The sequence below is a fragment of the Capra hircus genome, chromosome 10 (assembly GCF_001704415.2).
Source record: "Capra hircus breed San Clemente chromosome 10, ASM170441v1, whole genome shotgun sequence".
NCBI lineage: Eukaryota > Metazoa > Chordata > Mammalia > Artiodactyla > Bovidae > Capra > Capra hircus.
This window is the reverse complement of record NC_030817.1, coordinates 100,319,467-100,342,249: the sequence shown is the minus strand read 5'-3', so window position 1 is coordinate 100,342,249 and position 22,783 is coordinate 100,319,467. Positions and strand designations below refer to the sequence as shown.

The 22,783-nt window shown below is 48.5% G+C and overlaps 1 protein-coding gene across 2 annotated transcripts in view; it reads left to right on the top strand.

The window, feature by feature from the left end:
- The window catches only part of MCC (mutated in colorectal cancers), a 310,469-nt gene that overhangs the window by 261,128 nt on the left and 26,558 nt on the right, over positions 1-22,783 (top strand). For both annotated transcript variants that reach the window (XM_018053750.1, XM_018053751.1), the window contains exons 12-14: positions 3,813-3,996; positions 19,332-19,566; positions 21,925-22,131. In XM_018053750.1, coding sequence (XP_017909239.1) covers positions 3,813-3,996; positions 19,332-19,566; positions 21,925-22,131 — 626 coding nt within the window. The remainder of the gene's footprint in view (positions 1-3,812; positions 3,997-19,331; positions 19,567-21,924; positions 22,132-22,783) is intronic.

The following is a 22,783-nucleotide window of genomic DNA, read 5'->3' as shown; positions in this document are numbered from 1 at the left end:
TCAGATGACTCCAGAGTCAAAGGTGGGCACTCTGCGCATGCTGGCGAGCAGGCCGCCCGTCATCACTGGCTTTTCCTCCTAGGCTGTGAGCCCATATTAAGGCTGTCCTTCCAGGACACACCTTGCAAAGAAGGTCTCATCAGGGTACCTCCTGAGTGTGTCTCCTGTCCTCCTTGCCAGCTCCTCCCTCCCTGCCCAGGCTTTAGCTTTTCTTTTTTTTTTTAAAATAAGATCTGATGGAATCCCAGTTGAGCTATTTCAAATCCTAAAAGATGATGCTTTGAAAATCCTGCAATCAATATGCCAGGAAATTTGGAAAACTCAGCAGTGGCCACAGCACTGGAAAAGGTCAATTTTCATTCCAATCCCAAAGAAAGGCAATGCCAAAGAATGCTCAAACTAACTCACAACTGCACTCATCTCACACACTAGTAAAGTAATGCTCAAAATTCTCCAAGCCAGGCTTCAGCAATACATGAACCGTGAACTTCCAGATGTTCCAGCTGGTTTTAGGAAAGGCAGAGGAACCAGAGATCAAATTGCCAACATCCACTGGATCATCAAAAAAGCAAGAGAGTTCCAGAAAAACATCTACTTCTGCTTTATTGACTATGCCAAAGCCTTTGTTTGTGTGGATCACAATAAACTGTGCAAAATTCTGAAAGAGATGGGAACCAGACCACCTGACCTGCCTCTTGAGAAATCTGTATGCAGGTCAGGAAGCAACAGTTAGAACTGGACATGGAACAACAGACTGGTTCCAAATAGGAAAAGAAGTATGTCAAGGCTGTATATTGTTACCCTGCTTATTTAACTTCTATGCAGAGTACATCATGAGAAACGCTGGGCTGGAAGAAGCACAAGCTGGAATCAAGATTGCCAGGAGAAATAGCAATAACCTCAGATATGCAGATGACACCACCCTTATGGCAGAAAGTGAAGAAGAGCTGAAGAGCCTCTTGATGAAAGTGAAAGAGGAGAGTGAATAAGTTGGCTTAAAGCTCAACATTCAGAAAACGAAGATCATGGCATCCGGTCCCATCGCTTCATGGCAAATAAGACAGGGAAACAGTGGAAGCAGTGGCTGACTTTATTTTGGGGGGCTCCAAAATCATTGCAGATGGTGACTGCATCCATGAAATTAAAAGAAGCTTACTCCTTGGAAGAAAAGTTATGACCTACCTAGACAGCATCTTAAAAGGCTGAGACATCACTTTGCCAACAAAGGTCCATCTAGTCAAGGCTATGGTTTTTCTAGTAGTCATGTATGGATGTGAGAGCTGGACTGTAAAGAACACCGAACGCCAAAGAATTGATGCTTTTGAACTGTGGTGTTGGAGAAGACTCTTGAGAGTCCCTTGGACTGCAAGGAGATCCAACCAGTCCATCCTAAAGGAGAGCAGTCCTGGGTGTTCATTGGAAGGACTGATGCTAAAGCTGAAACTCCAATCCTTTGGCCACCTGATATGAAGAGCTGACTCATTTGAAAAGACCCTGATGCTGGCAAATATTGAAGGCGTGAGAAGGGGATGACAGAGGATGAGATGGTTGGATGGCATCACTGACTCAATGGGCATGAGTTTGAGTGAACTCCGGGAGCTGGTGATGGACAGGGAGGCCTGGAATGCTGCAGTCCATGGCATCGCAAAGAGTTGAACATGACTGAGCAACTGAGCTGAACTGAATTTCAAAGGTGTTTTTTTTTTTTTCAATCTATTTATTGGCTGTGCTGGGTCTTCATTGCTGCACTTGGGCTCTCTCTAGTTGTGGAGAACAGGGGCACTGTTTGTTGTGGTGAGTCGGCTTCTCTTTGTGGTGGTTTCTCTTGCGGTGGAGCACAAGCTCCAGGCGTGCAGGCTTCAGCAGCTGCAGCTCCTGGGGTCCAGAGCAGAGGCTCAGTAGTTGTGGTGCACAGGTTTAGTTGCCACGTGGCATGTAGGATCTTCCCAGACCAGGGATTGAACCTGTGTCTCCTCCATTGGCAGGTGGATTCTTGACCATTCTGAGCCACAAGGAAGCCCCAGGCTCTAGCTTTTGCACTGAACAAACACTCGCCTATTTTTCCTCCTTCCTTCCTTTCCTCCGTTTTGACATGGACAGGAATCTGAAAGAAAGGAAGTATCCTGGGTATTAATTTCCTGCTTCATACCAGGCCACCCAGTGAGGAAGTAGGCCTCCATTTGTATGTGTGGCCATCCTCCACCTCTCTCTCTGGGTTTTCTTGTGTTTTGTTGTTGTTTTTAAATAGTGTTACCCTCCCAGCCCAATAGCAGAAACTCTGCCAGCATTTCCATTAGGAAGCTCATTTTTCAGTGTCTTTTAACCAAACCATAAAACTTTATTCTTCCTCTTAAGCAGAATCCTAAAATGATCTTGGCTTGCTGTCAAGTTTTTTTTTTTTTATATAAATGTATTAAGGAAAATAATCAATTAAAGGCAAAAAAATCAATCATTTTATTTCTACTTTTTCTCAGAGGACTGTCTTAGTCTGTGCTATCCTCAAAAGGCACCTCATATGAAGCTTGTCCCTACTCAGCACAGTGACTTGGATAGGAGCTAAAATGACTTAAATCTGCATTTTAAATATTTAAAATCAATAATAAAATGCCTTGTATTCACATAATCCTGGTTGGCTCATGGGTCTATTTATAAAATGGAGCAGTCAGTTAATATGCCTCTTCAGAATTCAGAGAGCAGTCAGTTGTGAGACGTCTGTAAAGTACCTTATTTAGCAGCTTTTTAAACTTACTTTTTAGCAGCTCCCTATTAAACCTGACTCTTCCATTCTGCCAACAGTGGCAGTGATATGTCATCCTGCCCTAACACGCCATGGAGTCGCACAGCAAGGATGAGTTGTAACATTCACCCACAGTGTCAGTGATGGGGATTTCTCCTTTGTTTCTTCTTCACTGCACAACCATTCATCCTGGATGACTTAGACGGTGGTTTTCAAACTGTGCCTGGGAATCTGGAGGAGTTTCTTTGGGCCTCAGTGTTGGGCTTGGAGGGTGGGAAAGCTGAGTGTATACCCTCCCCATACCCCCTGCCCACTTAAGCCAGTTTCATATTTACCATCTTTGTATCTTAGACTTTGGCGTTAGATTTCATTTATAAATATTTGGAAGATTGAGGATCTGGGCTGTAGAGGTATCAAACCAATGACTTATTTGGCCTGCAGAGTTTTTGAAAACGCAGCTAGAACATGGCCGCCTTGGGCAGGGGATCCCCAGTCCGGCTGCGTGCTGGTGGCCACCACCCTGAGTCTTGCTGCAGACGTTAGCTGGCTGTGAGAGGCATGGAGCTTGCCCCTGGACATGACCGCACTCAGGGAGAAAGGTCAGGAAGAGCATCCATGCAGGACATCAGAGCCAATCCCAAGGTTTTCGTTTTAACCATTAGTTCTGTGTCTCGTGTCTGCATGAAGTTCTAAGTGAAGCTGCAGACATGTGGAAAAATGGCGAGGTTGGGCCTCATTTTCCCTTGGCCTCGCTCCCAAGGAAGCACTAAGCAGCTGAGGGAGACGGGCCGCACAGGAGACTTGGGGTTGTGTGCCGGGAGCAGCCAGGAGTCTCATGAGTTAGGAAATCAGAGCAGGTTGCCGCTGGACACAGAGCTGGAAGCTCACACGGGCCAGCCCTTCGTGTGTGGGGGAAGAGAAAGCCTTCCTCATCGCAGCTTCTGGGTGAAGGGCCGGCCCCAGGACGCACGCTCTGCCCCTGTCTCCACCAAGCCACCTCCGCCCTGAGTGCCTGCCCCATCACCCAGCCTCCTTTATCTAGACCAGTGCTGATTAACCCCTCGGTTTCTTGCAGGAGACCAGTCAGGGGATGAAAACATTACTCAGATGCTCAAGCGAGCCCACGACTGCCGGAAGACGGCTGAGAACGCCGCCAAGGCCTTGCTCATGAAGCTGGACGGCAGCTGCGGGGGCGCCTTCGCGGTGGCCGGCTGCAGCGGGCAGCCCTGGGAGAGCCTGTCCTCCAACAGCCACACCAGGTAGTCTGCACTCCTGCCACACCAGGCGGGTGTCCACGGGCTCCACTGGCCAAGCTCGAGGACTGCGAGGCTCAGGATCTGAGCGGGAGAGCTGGAAAGCACCTTCTCATTTTGCTGGCCAGAGGGAAGGGGCCGAACCCAACTGTTGCTTTCTGTCTTGTACCCTTTCCCACTTTGTTCTGCCCTCCATTTCCCAACAGTCTTTGATTTTCAAGAAGCATCTAGGGTGGTGAAGGCCCATGTGCTGCAAATGGTCCTGAAGCACCCAAGCCCCAGACCGCCTCCTAGTTCCAGGCTGCGTTCTCTCCCTTCCTCCTGTGGCCTTCGCAAACCCTTCTCAGGCAGCAGGCTTCCCTTCTCCCACCTTTTGCCCTGTAGAGTGAGGCCATATTCATAGCATGTGTTTAGCAGATGCTTAGGATGAACCGGGGTTCAAGTTCAGTATCCGTGAATCTAGAAAACTGAGGCGGGTGCTTGAACAAGATGGGGAGGGAAACAGTGAACACCTGCTGTGCGCATAATTTGCTGAAGCGGTTGGATTCCACTGGGTGTGGGTGGAGAGTCATAATGAAACGTTTTCTAATGATCTCATGTCTTGTCACCAAAATTCCTGAAACATGAATGCCTTCCCTTTTTCTTTCTTTTTCTTTTTTAAATTAAAATTGATTTACAATATCGTGTTAGTTTCTGGTATACAGCTAGTGATTCATATATGTGTATATATATATTTCTTCATATTCTTTTCCATTTTAGTTTAATATATAATATTGAATATAGTTCTCTGTGCTATACAGTAATACCTTGTTATTTGTTTATTTGAGATATATATATATATATATATATATAGTGGTTTGTATCTGCTAACCCCAAACTCCTAATTTATCTCTCCCACCCCCTTCCCCCTTTGGTAGGCGTAAGTTTGCTTTCTATGTCTGTGAGTCTATTTCGATTTCATAAATAAGTTCATTTGTATCATATTTTAGATTCTGAATGTAAGTGATATCATATATTTGTCTTTCTCTCATACTTCACTTAGTGTGATAATCCCTAGGTCCATCCATGTTGCTGCAAACAGAATGCCTTCCCTTTATGTTCCAGTTCTGTCTAGAAAGTACTTTGTTAGAGATTCTCATGTAATAACCACATCACAAAAGATAGGAAGAGTAATGACCCCATTTTTACAGGTGAGAGAGCCTCAGCTCAGAGATGCACCTAACTGACAGCTCAGAAGGGTGTTCGGACGCAAGCCCAGACTGCGGCACCAAATGTATTCTTTTCACTGGGCCAGGTTGGAGCTTATGACTTAAAAAATGCTGTTTGCTTACAGGTCAAGCAACCAAGACCTCGTAAGGGTGTATTCAATCTCAAGGGCAAAAGGAGAAATACTGATGTTTTGTTCGGTACCTGAAGAGAACATAATGATCCCAGCTGTCTCTCCTGCTGGCAGGATCCTGGCCATCTGCCCAAGTGCAGACTTACCTGTTCTGGACCTAGTGCCTCAGGAAAGGCAACATTCCCAGTAACACACTTGGCCAGGTGCCCACAGACACAAGGGAGTTATTTCCTTTTGACTCCAGCAACAGTTGTCTTATTCAAGGAAGAAAAGCACAGATAATCATTTATTTATTTTCTTAAAACCAGGTTATTTTGTTTCAACTCATAAAGCAGATGCTCTTCCTATTGACTTTTCCAGATGTGGATGATCGGTAATTTCCACATTCATTTAGAACAGAAATGCAGTTCTCACGTTGTCAGTAAATTCTGTCCTGTTGAATTAGTGAGCACAAGAGTTGGGTTGACAGGTATTGTGTGCTGTTTCAGGAGCTTATAAAGGGTTTCTTACAGGTTTTTAGCTTATACCTCCCCACCTGCAAAATAATTACGTTGCTTTAATCTAGGTCAGACTCAAATGTAGAGTCAGGCAGGAGTGGGAACATTTTCTCTCCAGCCCTTCAGTGGAAACTGTAATGGTGAATATTGCTTAGAAATATTTTAATCACTCAGTCGTGTCCGACTCTTTGCGACCCCATGAACTACAGCACGCCAGGCCTCCCTGTCCATCACCAACTCCCGGAGTTCACTCAAACTCACATCCATTGAGTCGGTGATGCCATCCAGCCATCTCATCCTCTGTTGTCCCCTTCTCCTCCTGCCCCCAATCCCTCCCAGCATCAGAGTCTTTTCCAATGAGTCAACTCTTCGCATGAGGTGGCCAAAGTACTGGAGTTTCAGCTTTAGCATCATTCCTTCCAAAGAACACCCAGGACTGATCTCCTTTAGAATAGACTGGTTGGATCTCCTTGCAGTCCAAGGAACTCTCAAGAGTCTTCTCCAACACCACAGTTCAAAGGCATCAATTCTTTGGCGCTCGGCATTCTTTATAGTCCAACTCTCACATTCATACATGACTACTAGAAAAACCATAGCCTTGACTAGAAGGAACTTTGTTGGCAAAGTGATGTCTCAGCTTTTTTAAGATGCTATCTAGGTTGGTCATAACTTTTCTTTAATTTCATGGCTGTAATCACCATCTGCAGTGATTTTGGAGCCCCCCAAAAATAAAGTCTGACACTGTTCCACTGTTTCCCCATCTATTTGCCGTAAAGTGATGGGACCAGATGCCATGATCTTCGTTTTCTGATGTTGAGCTTTAAGCCAACTTTTTCACTCTCCTCTTTCACTTTCATCAACAGGCTTTTTAGTTCTTCTTCACTTTCTGCCATAAGGGTGGTGCCATCTGCATATCTGAGGTTATTGATTTCTCCTGGAAATCTTGATTCCAGCTTGTGCTTCTTCCAGCCCAGCGTTTCTCATGATGTACTCTGCATAGAAGTTAAATAAGCAGAGTGACAATATATAGCCTTGACGTGCTCCTTTTCCTATTTGGAACCAGTCTGTTGTTCCATGTCCAGTTCTAACTGTTGCTTCCTGACCTGAGAAGCTTAATTTGAGGTGATGTATTTCTGTAGATTGAGATTACTCAGAACATAGTTTCTATTTGCAAAGATGACCTCGTTAAAGATTGACCCTATGAACTAAATTCAGTCTTAAACAGATCTTCCTATCAAAGTACAGAGGGCTTACGCGGTCAGATTTCACTCAGTTCTCCCTAAAAATTCCCTTTCACATTCCCACCCAAATCAGAGCTGCTCAGAGGGTACAAAGGAACCACACGCCAGGCATTCATGTGGCAACGCACATTCTTGGGACCTGACACAACCAGGCTGCTGATTATGTTCAGTGTGGCTCAGAAAAAAAGTCCCCCGCAAAAAGAAAAAAGTCGCAAACCAGCAGACGCTTTCATAATTATAAGTGATTTTGTTTGTAAATCTTGGCGTTCCACTCAGCCTTCCCAGCTTGTCAAGATTATAGACGAAAGACAGACCAGAGGCCTCCGGGGTGGAGCTGTATGTGGCTCCACCAGTCCCCTCCCCGCCCACTGTAGCCAGCTGGCAGAGAGACTTCTAATCAGAATGCCAGCCAATTGCTCCCCCAGGTCTCGGGAAAGGAATGCTGAGTGCCAGGCTTCAGACTGGTAGTACACGGCAGCTCCCGATAACTGAAAGGTTGTGGTTTTGGAACTGAGCAGCGGAGGGGTGGTTCCCAGGGAGGAGAATGAACATGGTAACCAGCCCAACAGCTGACTCTGTAGTCAGGAGCCCAGAGATGCTGCTCTCGCAGTTTTGAAGCACTTTTTTTTTTTTTCTTGCAAAACCACAGCTGCAGCTTCATTAGAAAATATAATTGTCTTAACAGACAGAGTAACTAGGTAATGTGGGTTGCCTGGATAGCTTTATCAATGTATCACAGCAGTGAGGCAAGTGGACTAAACTGCTGAGAAGTGAGAATGGGAATTCTTGGTCAGACCCGCTCTTTTTGTCAAGCATTACACTTTCAGCTCATTGGTTAGAAGCACGATCATTGATCTAAATCTATAATAGGACAAGGGGCTAAGACAGCGTCAGCCACAGCAAGTTTGCCCTTTTGGAGGCTGGGGTCCCTTCTGTCCTGCCAGCAGGTGCCGATCCTGTGAGGCTGTGATTGCAGCCTTGCCTTTAGCTCGGGAAACACCCAGGGAACTGGGATCCACCTGGCTGACCTCTCACACCGAGGCCTCTGTTCAAATGGAGAGAGAGCAGCAGAGGTGCCCAGCCGTCACCTTCCAAGACCTAAGATGCAGTTTCCCTGGAACAGAAAGAAAGACTGAGAACAGTGGAATTGTGTCCACTGAAAGGGTGAATGGACTTGAAGCAGCCGTCCAGTTAGGATAAGCCTTTGTACCCCCTGCAAATCAGCTACCTTCCAGGAATGAGAGTCAGACTCGATCTGACTGTCAGAGTACGCACATCTACTTCCCTCTGAAAAAAAGAGGTGCTTTCCCCACCCAAGTACCAGGAGAGTCTATCTGGAGTCCTTGGGACTTAGGCTCAGGAGTGCTCATCAGTCCTATAGTCCAGCTCAGACACAGTTCTGCACGTGATGATAGCATGGCGTGTAGGCCTCCTGCGGAAATGTCCTGTCACTTATCATTTAGCTTCTATGGGAGCTAGATAGAGAGTTGAAATGCTTTCACTTTTCTTAAGACTTGCTGATTCCCCAAAAATGATATGCTCATTGTATTAAAAGTAAGCTTAACAGTTGAAATCCAAGCATTACATAAAATTCCCCATGCGAGGACCCTCACTGAAAACAAGGTGGCGCACAGTCTGGAGAGAGTCTTCACAGATTCGGCCGCCCATTTTTTAATTACCTGCTAGCCCCTCGGTTGCCAGTGGCAGACGCATACTCAAATCTGGGGTGGATATCGGGTCTCCCACACAAGAGCCGTGGACCCAGGCTGAGGGCAGAAGGCTCTGATGAGCAGGAGAAGCAGACCTCACCTGGCCCCTGTGGCCCCCACACCTCCCTGCTGCAGGCCGCTCCCCAGACAACAGAAAACCCGCATGCCACCCCCATCAGTGCACTGGGCTGACTGGTTTCACTCTTGTCAAGTAAGAAAATCCTAGGAAGGAACATCTTGCCCGGCTGGGCTCAAGCACCTCCCCAGTTATCTGTGGTCGTAGCGGTTCCACAGGAGCCTCGGGGGCAGAGAGGAGGGGAGGGTCCAGGAGCAGGGGCAGACTTGTGTCAACAGACCAACACAGGGCATCTTTAAAAATGTGACTCCATCCCATTTTACCCGGAAAAGGATCCTGTTAATCAGACTCCTGAATCTTGCCTTTCCGTTCCTTTTCCCCTTAGTGTTGTTATATGTTTAGGCATCTCTGTGTGTGTCCTTCTTCTCAGCAGTAGCTTCCCTGGTAGCTCAGCTGGTAAAGAATCCGCCTGCAGTGCAGGAGACCCCAGTTCAGTTCCTGGGTCAGGAAGATCTGCTGGAGAAGGGATAGGCTACCCACTCCAGTATTCTTGAGCTTCCCTGGTGGCTCAGCTGGTAAAGAATCTGCCTGCAATGCATGAGACCTGGGTTTGATCCCTGGGTTGGGAAGATCCCCAGGAGAAGGTATAGGCTACCCACTCCAGTGTTCCTACCTGGAGAATTCCATGGACAGAGGAGCCTGGCAGGCTGCAGAATGGGGTTGCAAAGAGACAGACACGACTGAATGACTTTCACTTATTGCATGTTCTTACTATTACAGTACTGCTGCACACTCCACCCTTGTCCTTGTCTCTGTGCCCCTGATGCAGTTTCTATGGGATTAAGTCTGAGAAGTAGAAGGTGCTGGCTCAAAAATGACTATTATTTCAAATGTCAACTAGTGCCACCCACCACCCCCCCCGTACATGATTCAGCAACTATGTGGGCACCTCTGCCTCCTTTGCTGAAACTGGATAATATACACTTTTAAAATTTGGTCAATCTCTAAGAAAAAAAAAAAATACCCTTAATGTTTTACTTTGTACCTCTTAATTATTAGTGATGTCGGAAATCATTTATAGTCATCCCTCGGTATCCTCGAGGGATTGGTTCTGGACCTCTGTGGATACCAAAGTTCAAAGATGCTCAAGTCCCTTGTGTAAAACATTGTAGTGTTTGCATTAGAACCTACACACATCCTCTCATATATTTTAAATCATGTCTAAGTTACTTATATAATACCAAATATAATGTAAAAGCTATGTAAATAACTGTAAATAAAATGTAAATGCTATGTAAATAGTTGCCAGCACATGGCAAACTGAAGTTTTGCTCTTTAGAACTTCCTGAATTTTTTTTTTTTTGTTTTCCTCAAAAATTTTCCACCTGAGGTTGGCTAAATCCACAGATGCAGAATTCATAGATAGGGAGTGCTGACTGTAAAGTGTTTAATTTTTTTAATGTCAGAGAAATTATTAGCAGCAGTAGAAGTATCAGATCTATATGGTGTTTATCTTGGTATGTATCCGCAACCAAATCAGGAGCAGGTTAATATTTGTTTTAGAGATGCCTGGTTTCCAACATCATCATAACAGCACCTTATAAGTAGTTGCAGAAATATCATCTGTCTCCTAACTGTGTCTCTCATTTTGCCTTCCACTGTCAGCTAAGTTTCTGAAAGCAGGAAGTGTTTGAGGACTGTAGTTATCTGGTGGCAGATTTTACCTACCGGTGTAATCTCAGAGGATCTGTTCCAGGACTCACCACGAATTCCCCCAACCCCCATCATAAATGTAATACTATATATATATATATATATATATATTTTTTTTTTTTTTTTAAATTCCCAGATGCGCTGAGTCTTTGTTGCTTTGCTCGGGCTTTCTCCGGTTGCAGCAATCGGGAGCTACTTCTCATTGCCTTGCGCGGGCTTCTCATCGCAGTGGCTTCTCTTGTCACAGAGCACTGGCTCTATGTGTGGGCTTCAGTAGCTGCATCTCACAAGCTCTGGGGCACAGGCTCTGTACTTGGGGCATGCAGTTGCTTCACGGCATGTGAGATTTTCCTGGACCAGGGATCAAACCTGTGACTCCTACATTGGCAGGCAGATTCTTATCCACTGTGCTAGGAAAGTCCTATAGAACTATATTTACTTTTAAAAGATCCAGGTATAAGTGATCTGCACAGTTTAAACTTGGTGTTTGAGCATCAGCTGTATTTTTTTTTTTTTTGGATAATTTTTCCCCCCCGAATCACTTCTCCTAGAGAATTCTTATAATCATATGAGAACATCCAGACCTAGGAGGTTTGGACTGTGTTGAGTATTTTTACTCCTTTGTGACAAAGAATTGTCAGAAACGTGGTGGGACATGGGTGGATACCCAGCACAACACTGAAAGGTTCAGGCAGTTGACAGGCTCAAGTTTCTGCTCAGAGAAGTCGGGCCCAATGTCACCTGGCCTGACCCCTGCTGCTGCTGCTGCTGCTGCTGCTGCTGCTGCTAAGTCGCTTCAGTCGTGTCCGACTCTGTGGACCCCACAGACGGCAGCCCACCAGGCTCCCCTGTCCCTGGGATTCTCCAGGCAAGAACACTGGAGTGGGTTGCCATTTCCTTCTCCAGTGCATGAAAGTGAAAAGTCAAAGTGAAGTCACTCAGTTGTGTCCGACTCATCCCGACCCCATGGACTGCAGCCCACCAGGCTCCTCCGTCCATGGGATTTTCCAGGCAAGAGTACTGGAGTGGGGTGCCATTGCCTTCTCCAGGCCTGACCCCTGCCACCCTTCAAATAAATTTTAAATGCTGAGTAACTAGAAGGCCCCCCGGTGGCACTTGGTGTAAGTGAGATTGTAACTGGGAGCCATGTAAGACATTGAGAAAAACTTTAGGAAGAATCCATCTCTGGTTTTCAAGGCAAAAGAAATGTTCTTTTCTGCCAAGACAAGATGAGGAAGCTGAAAAACAAAGATGGGATTTTTTTCCCTATAAAGCAAGAGGGGAAGCTGTCTTGAGGACAAGGATCAGACACAGTGGAGAGGGACAGAAGAGAGGCCATCTGAACTCCACTGTTGCATCCAGTCCCACCGCGATCAGGCCCGCAGTGGGTGGGCGCCCCGGGCCGGCCAGCAAGCGCTCCCCTCGCTGGAAGCCCCCATGTGTGCAGTGAGCGGACGTCCCACAGGCCACTAATGGACGCTGAACTGAGCCAGCCGAGGGGAGCTCAAGCAGAGCATCAGGAAAGGAGAAACGCACGCAACCTGGCCTGGCTCCTCGAGAAACCAGAGCAAAACACCGGGCTTTCCTTCATCTGCCCTCTCCTACCATCCGTCTCACACTGCAGAGGAGGAGCCCAGCTCCCTCGGACGTATACCCCCTTGACAAGTATGCTCATCCTGAGATCCACCTGCATTCCCAGCCTGAGGGTTAATGGCTGACTTGCCCCCCGCCCGGCAGCGGCAGCCGGCTCTCTGGAGACTGCGCCTTTGTCTAGAGGAGGCTGAGAAAGGGCCATGGCCTCCCCTCCACCCAGCGCTGTCAGAGCCATATTCCGGGTAGGACCGTGGGAGCACAGAGCAGAACTGTAATGAGCCTCGCCTGATCCATTGCCCACTGGGGTGTTCTGGAAGGAGAGGGAAGCTGCCCGGATGGGCTGCCGGGCTGGGCGCTTATCTGGAATTAAACTCTCCCCTGGAAAAGCATTACAGCCCTGAGCTTTCCATGGGGGTAGAGACTGTTGGGGGAGACCTTTTGCCCTTCTTTTCTGTTTCTTTCTCTCTTAAAATTCTACCACAGTAGAGAGGGTGAGACAGAAGCCTTCCCTGCCAGACTCAGGATCAAGCCCAGGTCCCAGAGGGTTCCAGGACACCCCAAAGCCGGGCAGCCTCTACCCACCCAGGTCAGTGTCTCCCAGGCAGTTCTTGGGGGTGTTCAGGTCCGGTCAGCACTGGCTATCGTGCTGTCCCTCAGACAGGCAGTTTTCTGCAGGACCTGCTAGGTGGCTGCCATCCCAAGAGGGAGGTCCTGGGTCTGGTGTTGGGTGTGGAGAGGCCACTGGCCCAGCTTCCCTCCCCCTCTGCATCCTCCTTTGCCTCCCCCAAAACAAGCACGGTGTGTGCCCTGCCAGCTTCAGGACCCCACTTTACCACAGCTGGAAAGCTTGGGTAATTTACTCTGGACCATAAAGCTAGGCATGGATAGAGGAAGGTCATTTACTCAGGTCTGCCTGATGTCAGAGACCTGCTCGCACTCACTGGTACCCACCAGATCAGCCCAGGAATGTAGTGGCCCCTCCCGAGAGAATTTGGGATGGGGTCCCATTACCTTACAGGCTACTTTGCAAATGCCCACTTATCCTGTGGGGTTGACCAGTTGTTCCCAAATCTGCCTGAGCCTCAGAATCAGCTGGATGGTACATTTTAAAACAGATGGCTGCCCTCCTCCAGCATTCCCGACTCTGTGAGTCTGGGTCGTGGAGTCTGGGAACATGCATTCTTAAGAAGTTCCCAGGTGATACTGCCATCCCCAGCCTCACCACTAGTCTTCGACAACCACTGGGGAGCACCAGTCCTGGTAAACAGAAAATATGCCAACAAATTAACCTTTCAGGGCCTGAAGAATATTTGGAGAACTAACTCTAGGTTCTACTGTCCTTTGAGTTTTGAAGTAGTTTTTTTTAATTTTTACTGAGGTATATTTGATTTATGATGTTGTGTTAATTACTGCTGTATAGCAGAGTGCCTCAGTTATACATATATATACATTGTTTTCCACTATTGTTTATCACAGGATATTGAATATAGTTCCCTGGGCTATATAGTAGCGCCTTGTTGTTTATCCATCCTATATATACAAGTTTTATATATCTGTATATATTATATATAATATATATATAAATCATATCTATATCACGACCCAGATAATCATGATGATGTGATCACTAATCTAGAGCCAGACATCTTGGAATGTGAAGTCAAGTGGGCCTTAGAAAGCATCACTACGAACAAAGCTAGTGGAGGTGATGGAATTCCAGTTGAGCAGTTTCAAATCCTGAAAGATGATGCTGTGAAAGTGCTGCACTCAATATGCCAGCACATTTGGAAAACTCAGCAGTGGCCACACAGGACTGGAAAAGGTCAGTTTTCATTCCAATTCCAAAGAAAGGCAATGCCAAAGAATGCTCAAACTACCGCACAGTTACACTCATCCCACATGCTAGTAAAGTAATGCTCAAAATTCTCCAAGCCAGGCTTCAGCAATATGTGAACCGTGAACTCCCTGATGTTCAAGCTGGTTTTAGAAAAGGCAGAGGAACCAGAGATCAAATTGCCAACATCCACTGGATCATCGAAAAAGCAAGAGAGTTCCAGAAAAACATCTATTTCTGCTTTATTGACTATGCCAAAGCCTGTGACTGTGTGGATCACAATAAACTGTGGAAAATTGTGAAAGAGGTGGGAATACCAGACCACCTGACCTGCCTGCTGAGAAACCTATATGCAGGTCAGGAAGCAACAGTTAGAACTGGACATGGAATAACAGACTGGTTCTAAATAGGAAGAGGAGTACGTCAAGGCTGTATATTGTCACCCTGCTTATTTAACTTCTATGCAGAGTACATCATGAGAAACACTGGGCTGGAAGAAGCACAAGCTGGAATCAAGATTGCCGGGAGAAATATCAATAACCTCAGATATGCAGATGACACCACCCTTAAGGCAGAAAGTGAAGAGGAGCTAAAAAGCCTCTTGATGAAAGTGAAAGAGGAGAGCGAAAAAGTTGGCTTAGAGCTCAACATTCAGAAAACAAAGATCATGGCACCCGGTCCCATCACTTCATGGGAAATAGATGGGGAAACAGTGGAAACAGTGTCAGACTTTATTTTCTTGGGCTCCAAAATCACTGCAGATGGTGACTGCAGCCATGAAATTAAAAGACGCTTACTACTTGGAAGAAAAGTTATGACCAACCTAGATAGTATATTCAAAAGCAGAGACATTACTTTGCCGACTAAGGTCCGTCTAGTCAAGGCTATGGTTTTTCCAGTGGTCATGTATGGATGTGAGAGTTGGACTGTGAAGAAGGCTGAGCGCGAAAGAATTAATGCTTTTGAAGTGTGGTGTTGGAGAAGACTCTTGAGAGTCTCTTGGACTACAAGGAGATCCAACCAATCCATTCTAAAGGAGATCAGCCCTGGGATTTCTTTGGAAGGAATGATGCTAAAGCTGAACCTCCAGTACTTTGGCCACCTCATGTGAAGAGTTGACTCATTAGAAAAGACTCTGATGCTGGGAGGGATTGGGGGCAGGAGGAGAAGGGGACGTCAGAGGATGAGATGGCTGGATGGCATCATGGACTCAATGGACATGAGTCTGAGTGAACTCCGGGAGATGGTGATGGACAGGGAGGCCTGGCGTGCTGCGATTCATGGGGTCGCAAAGAGTCAGACATGACTGAGCGACTGAACTGAACTGAACTGATATCAGTTTATCCGTCCTGTATACACCAAACTCTCGATGCTTCCCTCTCCCACCCCTCCTCCTTGGCACCCACCAGTCCATTCTCTGTGTCCCTGTTTCTGTTTCATTAGTTCAATTTAGTCAGTCAGTTGTGTCTGACTCCGCGACCTCATGGAAACCTATTTCATAGATGGGTTCATTGGTGTCCCATTTTATATGCCACATATAAGTGATATGGCATTTCTGATTTGCTTCCCTTAGTAAGATAATCTCCAGTTGCATCCACATTGCTGCAAATGACATTAGTTTGTACTTTTTATGGCTAATATTCCATTTTATACACACACACACCATATCTTCTTTATCCATTCATCTGTTGCTTCCATCTCTTGGCTATTGTAAACAGTACTGCTGTGAACGTAGGGGTGCGTGTATCTTTGTGAATTATAGTTTTGTCCAGATACATGCCCAAGAATAGGATTGCTGAATCATATGGTAATTTTACTTTTAGGTTTCTGAGGAAACCCCATACTGTTTGCCACTGTGGCTGCACCAACTTCCAGTCCCACCAGTTAGGTAGGAGAGTTCCCTTTTCTCCACACACTCACCAGCATTTACTATTTGTAAACTTTTTGATGATGGCCATGCTGACCGGTTTAAGTTACCTTCAATTTGTAGGAAATATCTTTTTTAAGTGACAGGAATCAAAGGGTACCCCAAGTATGTTCTGTGTCTTTTTTTTCAATTATGTATTTATTATACTTGGTTGCACTGCTTCTTCACTGCTGTGAGTGGGCATTCTCTAGTTGTGGAGAGAGGGGGCTGCTCTCTAGTTGCAGAACACGGGCTTGTCCTTGTGGTGGCGTCTCTTGTTACGGAGCACAGGCTCTAGGTTCATGGGCTTCAGCGGTTGCAGCCCGTGGGCCCAGGAGTCGCGGCAGGGGGCTTAGTTGCTCCGCAGCATGTGCAGTCCTCCCAGACCAGGACTGGAAGCTGTGTCCCCTGCTCTGGCAGGAAGACTCCCACCTGCTGTACCACCAGGGAAGCCCAAGTGTGTTCCATTTCTAAAACAGCATTTCAAAGAAAACATGAAAAAAGGCCACCCAGGTATTAGTTTCTCTCTGGGTTTTCTGTATATTTAAAATTTTCCAAAGTGACTTTTCATGAAAAGAAGCTGTCAAGTGAACTCCTGGTGGTGAGTCTCAGCTTCATGGGAGAGGGTTTTCCTACCTGAAGCCTTCTCCCCACTCACTGGAAAAAAAGTGTTGCTATTTCCCAGCACCGTGCTGTCTAAACATGCCGTGTCTGGGGGGCCTCGCCTCACTCAGCCACGCGGAATGCGCTGTGAACACTGCCGCCGCTTCAGTGCCCTCTAATTTTTTCACGTGGAACCTTAGGACTTAGGCATCTATCCCTCCACACTGTGCTGACAAACCACCCAGGAGGGTGCTTCTGTGTGAGGCATGCCTGTCACCGAGCTTTACTGAAGGCTGAGGCGCCGAGGGAGGACCCTCTCTCCGCAGGACGAGTCAGCCCTGGACGCTGTCACCGCGGACGCCCCGCCGGCTCCCCGCGCCCTCTGCTGGCAGCACCGCTGCTCTTTCATGGCAACACGCGCTGCTTTGTGTATGACGTCACACCTGAGGCGTTCCAGCTGGAGGGCGTGGCTGCTTGTCCCGTCTCATCCTTTTTAAAACACAGCTTGAGAACCCAGCACTGATGGATGAAGAATTTTTAACCTCCTTCCTGTCTTCTCAGCTTCCACCTTCTCTCCAGAGCTTGTTACAAGAGCCCCCAAAAGGGTTCCCTGTCTCTGACCTCACCTCCCTGCATCCCTCCTCAGTACAGCAGACAGAGGGAGCCTGTTAAAATGTACGGTGAATCCTGTCAGCCCTCTAGTGCAGACCCTCCAGGGGCTTCTCCATCTAATTCTAGAGAGAAAACACAAGCCTATGAGGCCCTGCGAGACCTGGCATTCGGCCCCACACTCTGACCAGCTCTCCCCGCCCACCTCCACTGGACACGTGTAAGTAACCATCACCACCTCTAAAGAGGTGTTGTGTGTTGGTCAGACTGATCTCGCTCCGTCCTGATGGAGTCAGGGCGGGTAGGGGGCCTCAGAGCGTCTGTGGCAATCGGGAGCTTTTATGCTGGCCGGAGTTCTCTGACTTGAAGGCCGCCAGAGCCCTAGGGAGTCCTCTTCCTCGTGTGTGTGGACTACCATGCCTTCCACCCTTCCCTCCCCGGAAGCCTCAACTTCTTGATAACGTGTCACAGACAAGAATGGGGCGTTCTTGTCACACCGAGGTTGTGAGGAGATTTCATCTGCTGGCTGGGGGGCTGTTACCCCTGTTGCTGTGAGGTGAGGAGGGCAGGCCTGGGCTCCAGGCAGTGGAACAGCCTGTGGATACCAGTCCCTGCTCCTGGCTCAGCACCTCACAATGGAAATCTTGTGAGCCTAGGCCCAGCTGCACCAGGTTCCAGCCACGAAATGTCTCAGAACCTCCACTTCCAGGTAACGGCAGAGATGATGATGCCAGGCCGGCCTGTTTGCTGGCAGCTAAATAGGCCCCTTGCTTGTATATCTGCCATCTTTCCAAAGCCAGTTCCATGCGGGCCATGTCAAGTGCAGGGGCGTCCAGAGAAACCACTGTAGGTCTTGAGAGCCAGGCTGCAGTTTTCCTGTGGTGCTCACCCTGCCGTGGGACTCTAGAACCCACAGAAACATGCATGGCCTGTCACGTTCCTGGGGTTCAGGCCTAGGTGCTCCTTAGAACTGCCAGCCCCCTTAGCATTCCCACAGGGTGGGTGGCCAAGGGCCCCTCGGACCGCCTGTGTCCCTGTGAAGGATTTATATTCATCCATGATGGGGGAGGAACGGCCGGGGAGGCCTGGGGGCACCTGCTTTCCAAGCTGTGGCAATATGACCCACAGAGGGTGCCCGCACTGCCCTTCTTTCCGGCTCCCACCGCCCGGGGCAGCTGTCAGTGGCCTGGGGTGTGTGTCTGCACAGCGCGTGTGCGCGCACACACAGTCTGCAGGTCATACTATAGATACTTAGTTCTTCACCTTGCTCTGTTCCTTTAACGTATCCCTTTTGTTAAGTCTTGTCCATAAGCACACCTATTTTGTTTTAATTTAAACTCTTTATTTTTTATTGGGGTATAGCTGATTAATAATACTATGATAGTTTCAGGTGAACAATGAAAGGACTCAGTCATATATATATGTGTATCTGTTCTCCCCCAAACTCCCGTCCCATCCAGGCTGCCACCTAACATTGAGCAGAGTTCCCTGTGCTAGAGAGTAGGTCCTTGTTGGTTATCCATCTTTAATATAGCAGTGTGTACAACTATTTTTATGATATATTTTTCATCCTGTTTCCTCAAACTCTCTCCACCATTGTCATAATTATTTCCATAACGTCTACATAATTTTCTTCTTTTTGATATATACTATAACTCACTAAACCTTATATTCCATGAAACATCTTTGTATGTGTGCATCTTTTTGCTTCTGTGGAATTATTTCCTTAGAATTCATTTCTAGAGTCCACATATTGTCTTAAGGGGTGCAGACATTTCTGATATTCTTCACATCGTTTCTTTCCCAAAAGGTGGTATCGATGTCCAGCGCCAGGAAGAATGCTTTTTGTTGTTGATGTTTTGCCATCACCAGCTAGGTGCTATTGGGAGAGGAAGGTATGGAGAAGTTCAGTTCAGTTCAGTCGCTCAGTCGTGTCCAACTCTTTGCGACCCCATGAACTGCAGCACGCCAGGCCTCCCTGTCCATCGCCATCTCCCGGAGTTCACTCAGACTCATGTCCATCGAGTCGGTGATGCCATCCAGCCATCTCATCCTCTGTGTCCCCTTTTCCTCTTGCCCCCAATCCCTCCCAGCATCAGAGTCTTTTCCAATGAGTCAACTCTCCGCATGAGGTGGCCAAAGTACTGGAGAAGAATGAGGAGGACAAGCTCTGTTAGCAGTTCCTGGAGATGCAGTGAGGTGGTTTGTTTTGTCTTCTCAGCACGACCAGCTCCACAGCCAGCAGCTGTGACACGGAGTTCACTAAAGAAGATGAGCAAAGGCTGAAAGACTACATCCAGCAGCTCAGGAACGACAGGGCAGCAGTCAAGCTGACCATGCTGGAGCTGGAGAGCATCCACATCGACCCTCTCAGCTACGATGTCAAGCCCCGGGGGGACAGCCAGCGCCTAGACCTGGAGAACGCGGTGCTGATGCAGGAGCTCATGGCCATGAAGGTATCCGTGGGAGTGGGGAGGGGTGCCTTTTCTCAACCCTCATCCCCTGCACTCTGCCGTCGTCAGGAGGAAACATAAAAAGGCCTCTCGAAAGCTGGTTAGCCATCCATGTTCAGTTGCCTCTCCACAGGACAGCCAGAACCTCGTGTGTAGACAGGAGTGGTTTCAGTAGTCCAGGGTCCCCTGAGCTGGAAGTGCTCCTAGAGAGGTGCACTCAGCACTGGAGAAGCCTCAGGGGGTCCCAGGCCAGAATGGGACACCTCATCTCCAGGAGAAGCCAGAAGAGGCCTTGGCAGGGTGAAACAGCCTCCAGTTGGCCTGCAGAATGCTTGCAGGTGCTTCCTGGGCTGATGCTGATGTTAAGGTGAGGCGAGGAGAACAGAGCGAGGCCAGGGCAGCCTTTGGACAGGAGCCCTGGTTTCCTGACCCCCTTGTCCATTTGGTGCTGTGTGGGGCGCCAACAACCACCTTCCCCATCACACCCCAGGCGCCAGTTCGCCCTCGTCCTGGTCGTCCTGGGTAGAGATATCCCAGTAGATACTTGTGGCCTTAGACCTGTTCGAACTTGCCAGTTTCAGAGATTTAGGACTGGTCATTGTTATATTCTTGGCGGAGAGTTCCTGTTGTACATTTATACATCCCTCAGGTTTGTCATCTGATTCCTCAAAGGAGGCTTTTCTTTTCCCACCCAAAACCTGAGGACACACGTGTCCTGGCCGCCCCTCCAGAAGGCAGCCTTCTAGTCTCCTCTGCGAGGTAGTGCTCCCTTTGGGCGCTCCGGCCTGGCTGTCCACCCCGCCCTTGTGTAGGTGCTAAAGCCCAAGCCCTGGGGCCCCTACCCATCCGAGCCCTCAGGGCCCAGCACTGTGGCTGCCTCATCTCTCCTCTTGGGCAGAACGCCCACTTCATCTCTGGCACCCACTCATTCATCTCTCCTTCTCTCAAGCTTGCGTCTGTGTGTGGTTCTGGGCGTGGCTGTCCATATTAGCTCAGGACACAGTGTTGCCAGCACCTTAAGAATCCTGTTTCTGGTGGCAAAAGATGAGATGGTTCAGTGTGTGGAAACACCTTTCATCCTGGTTTTATGTCATCGTCAGGAAAGGTTTGCGTCTTCTTTGGAGCAGTTGCTCGGCACATTGCCCTCTCCGTGGCTAATACCGTCCCTGAGTATAACCAGCTGTGCTGGGTGCCCTCCCGGTGTTTCCCCACATTGGAGCTGAGACCATCCCCCAACCCAGGTCTGGCTTACCCAAGACAGCACAGCAGGCCTGTGGCTTGTTAGCCCAGAGGAGGTCACTTCGGGGATGACCGCAGTCAGTCAGTGACTTGGTGAATCCCTCTCAAGGGATTCAGTGTATGAACTGACTCAGTGTATGAAGAGTCCTTTTAAGTGGGATCACAGAAAGAGCTGGGGAGACTGACCAGGTGGTCATGGGGTGGTGGACTCGCCCTCCAGCAGACGCAAAGGGCAAGGGTCATGTATGGGCTCACCTTTAAAGGGGGCCTGTAGCTTGGTGCTTACCTGGCCTCTGAGCTGGATGTCGTGGGTTCAAACTCAGGCTCCATAATTTACTCAGTATGTGGGCTGAGAAGAGATTGTAGGCTCTGCTTACCTCAGTGTCCCATCCGTGAATGGAGATATTCACAGTACCTACCTCAGGATGAGAGGACTGAATGAGCTGCTGAGGATAACCATTTAAAGCAGTGTTACATGCTCAGCAAATGCTAGTGCTTCTCACTGTTACCTGGTCCAGAAGAGCACTGTCCCATTTTGGGGTCACTTCTTACTCTTCACAGCAAACTCTCCTTTGACTTTTCCAAGAGACTCCAAGAAGTGACCTGATGAATAGTCACCTGAGGAGGGCTCTGTTTCCATGCATTTTATGTGGGCCCTGAAGCCGATAGGACCTGGGGCCAGTGTCACTGCTGTGGGTGCTCCCGAGCCGCCCAGTGTGGTTGCAGGACCCAACTGCCATGAGGGTGATGATATCCATGGATTGGTGTCATGGAAAACGGGAAAGGAAACGGAATTTAGAAGGGACCTAGTCAGATGTTTCAACTTCTTTGATACGGGTTGGCCTCTGCCTGCCAGAAAACTGGCCTCCAGCAAGGTGAGTATGACCACTGGAGAAGAGGAGGTGGAATCTCCTGGTTGTTAGAAAGATGCTCCTTATTGTGAGCCAAAGCCTGCAGGCCTGTCCCTTCCACCCGTTGATCTCGGTTCTGGTGCACAGTGGCAAGCCTGTGGCATGGTTGCAGGCATGTGGAGACAGCCGTCCAGTCTCCCGCGAGGCCTTGAGTGGCAGTCGGGTCCCTGCTGTCACCCCACCAGCCCCTCGTGTGCTCTGTGCCCCGCAGGAGGAGATGGCCGAGCTGAAGGCCCAGCTCTACCTCCTGGAGAAGGAGAAGAAGGCCCTGGAGCTGAAGCTGAGCACGCGAGAAGCCCAGGAGCAGGCCTACCTGGTCCACATCGAGCACCTCAAGTCTGAGGTGGAGGAGCAGAAGGAGCAGCGCACGCGGTCCCTCAGCTCCACCAGCAGCGGAGGCAAGGACGCGGCCGGCAAGGTAGGGCGCCGGGCTCAGCCTCCCTCCCGCAGAGCCGCGCCCACTGCCCGCGGCCTCCTTATGTGCAGAGGAACTGCGGCCATTCTAGAGATCTGAAAGACAGTGACGTCTTGAGTGCAAAGAAACCAAGTCCACGTTTTTTCACCTCACTTTATGTAGCAGGCAAAGCACCTCATAGATCACGGTCTCATCCAGGGAGTGGCCAGGAGGCCGGTAGTCACCCCACCCCCTCCTCCTGGCCCGTGGGATCATCAGTGTTGATCACGTGGTACTGATCACCACACATGTCATCTCCCCTGAGTCTCAAGACTCTCAGGAAGCAAGAGTTATCCCTTTTACATGACAAAAATGAGGTATAAAAGAATGGGGGCGGGGGCGGTCTCACAGCTGGTAAATGGCAGAATCAGGATTTAACCCCAGACCTCCTCCTCTTACGTGTTTCCTCCTCAACTTCCTTAAGGTGGAAGGCAGGAGGTGGCCTGAGGCAGAGGAGGAGGAAGGCGAGCACCGAGTTACCCCGAAGAGTGCAGAGTGTGGGCTGCCGGTGGCATCATCTTGCAAGCTCACACTTTCATTAGCCCTCAAGTCTTTTTTTCTAGAATTCAAGCTCATTCCATCATCCTCTATCATAGAATAATTCCAAATACTGCAT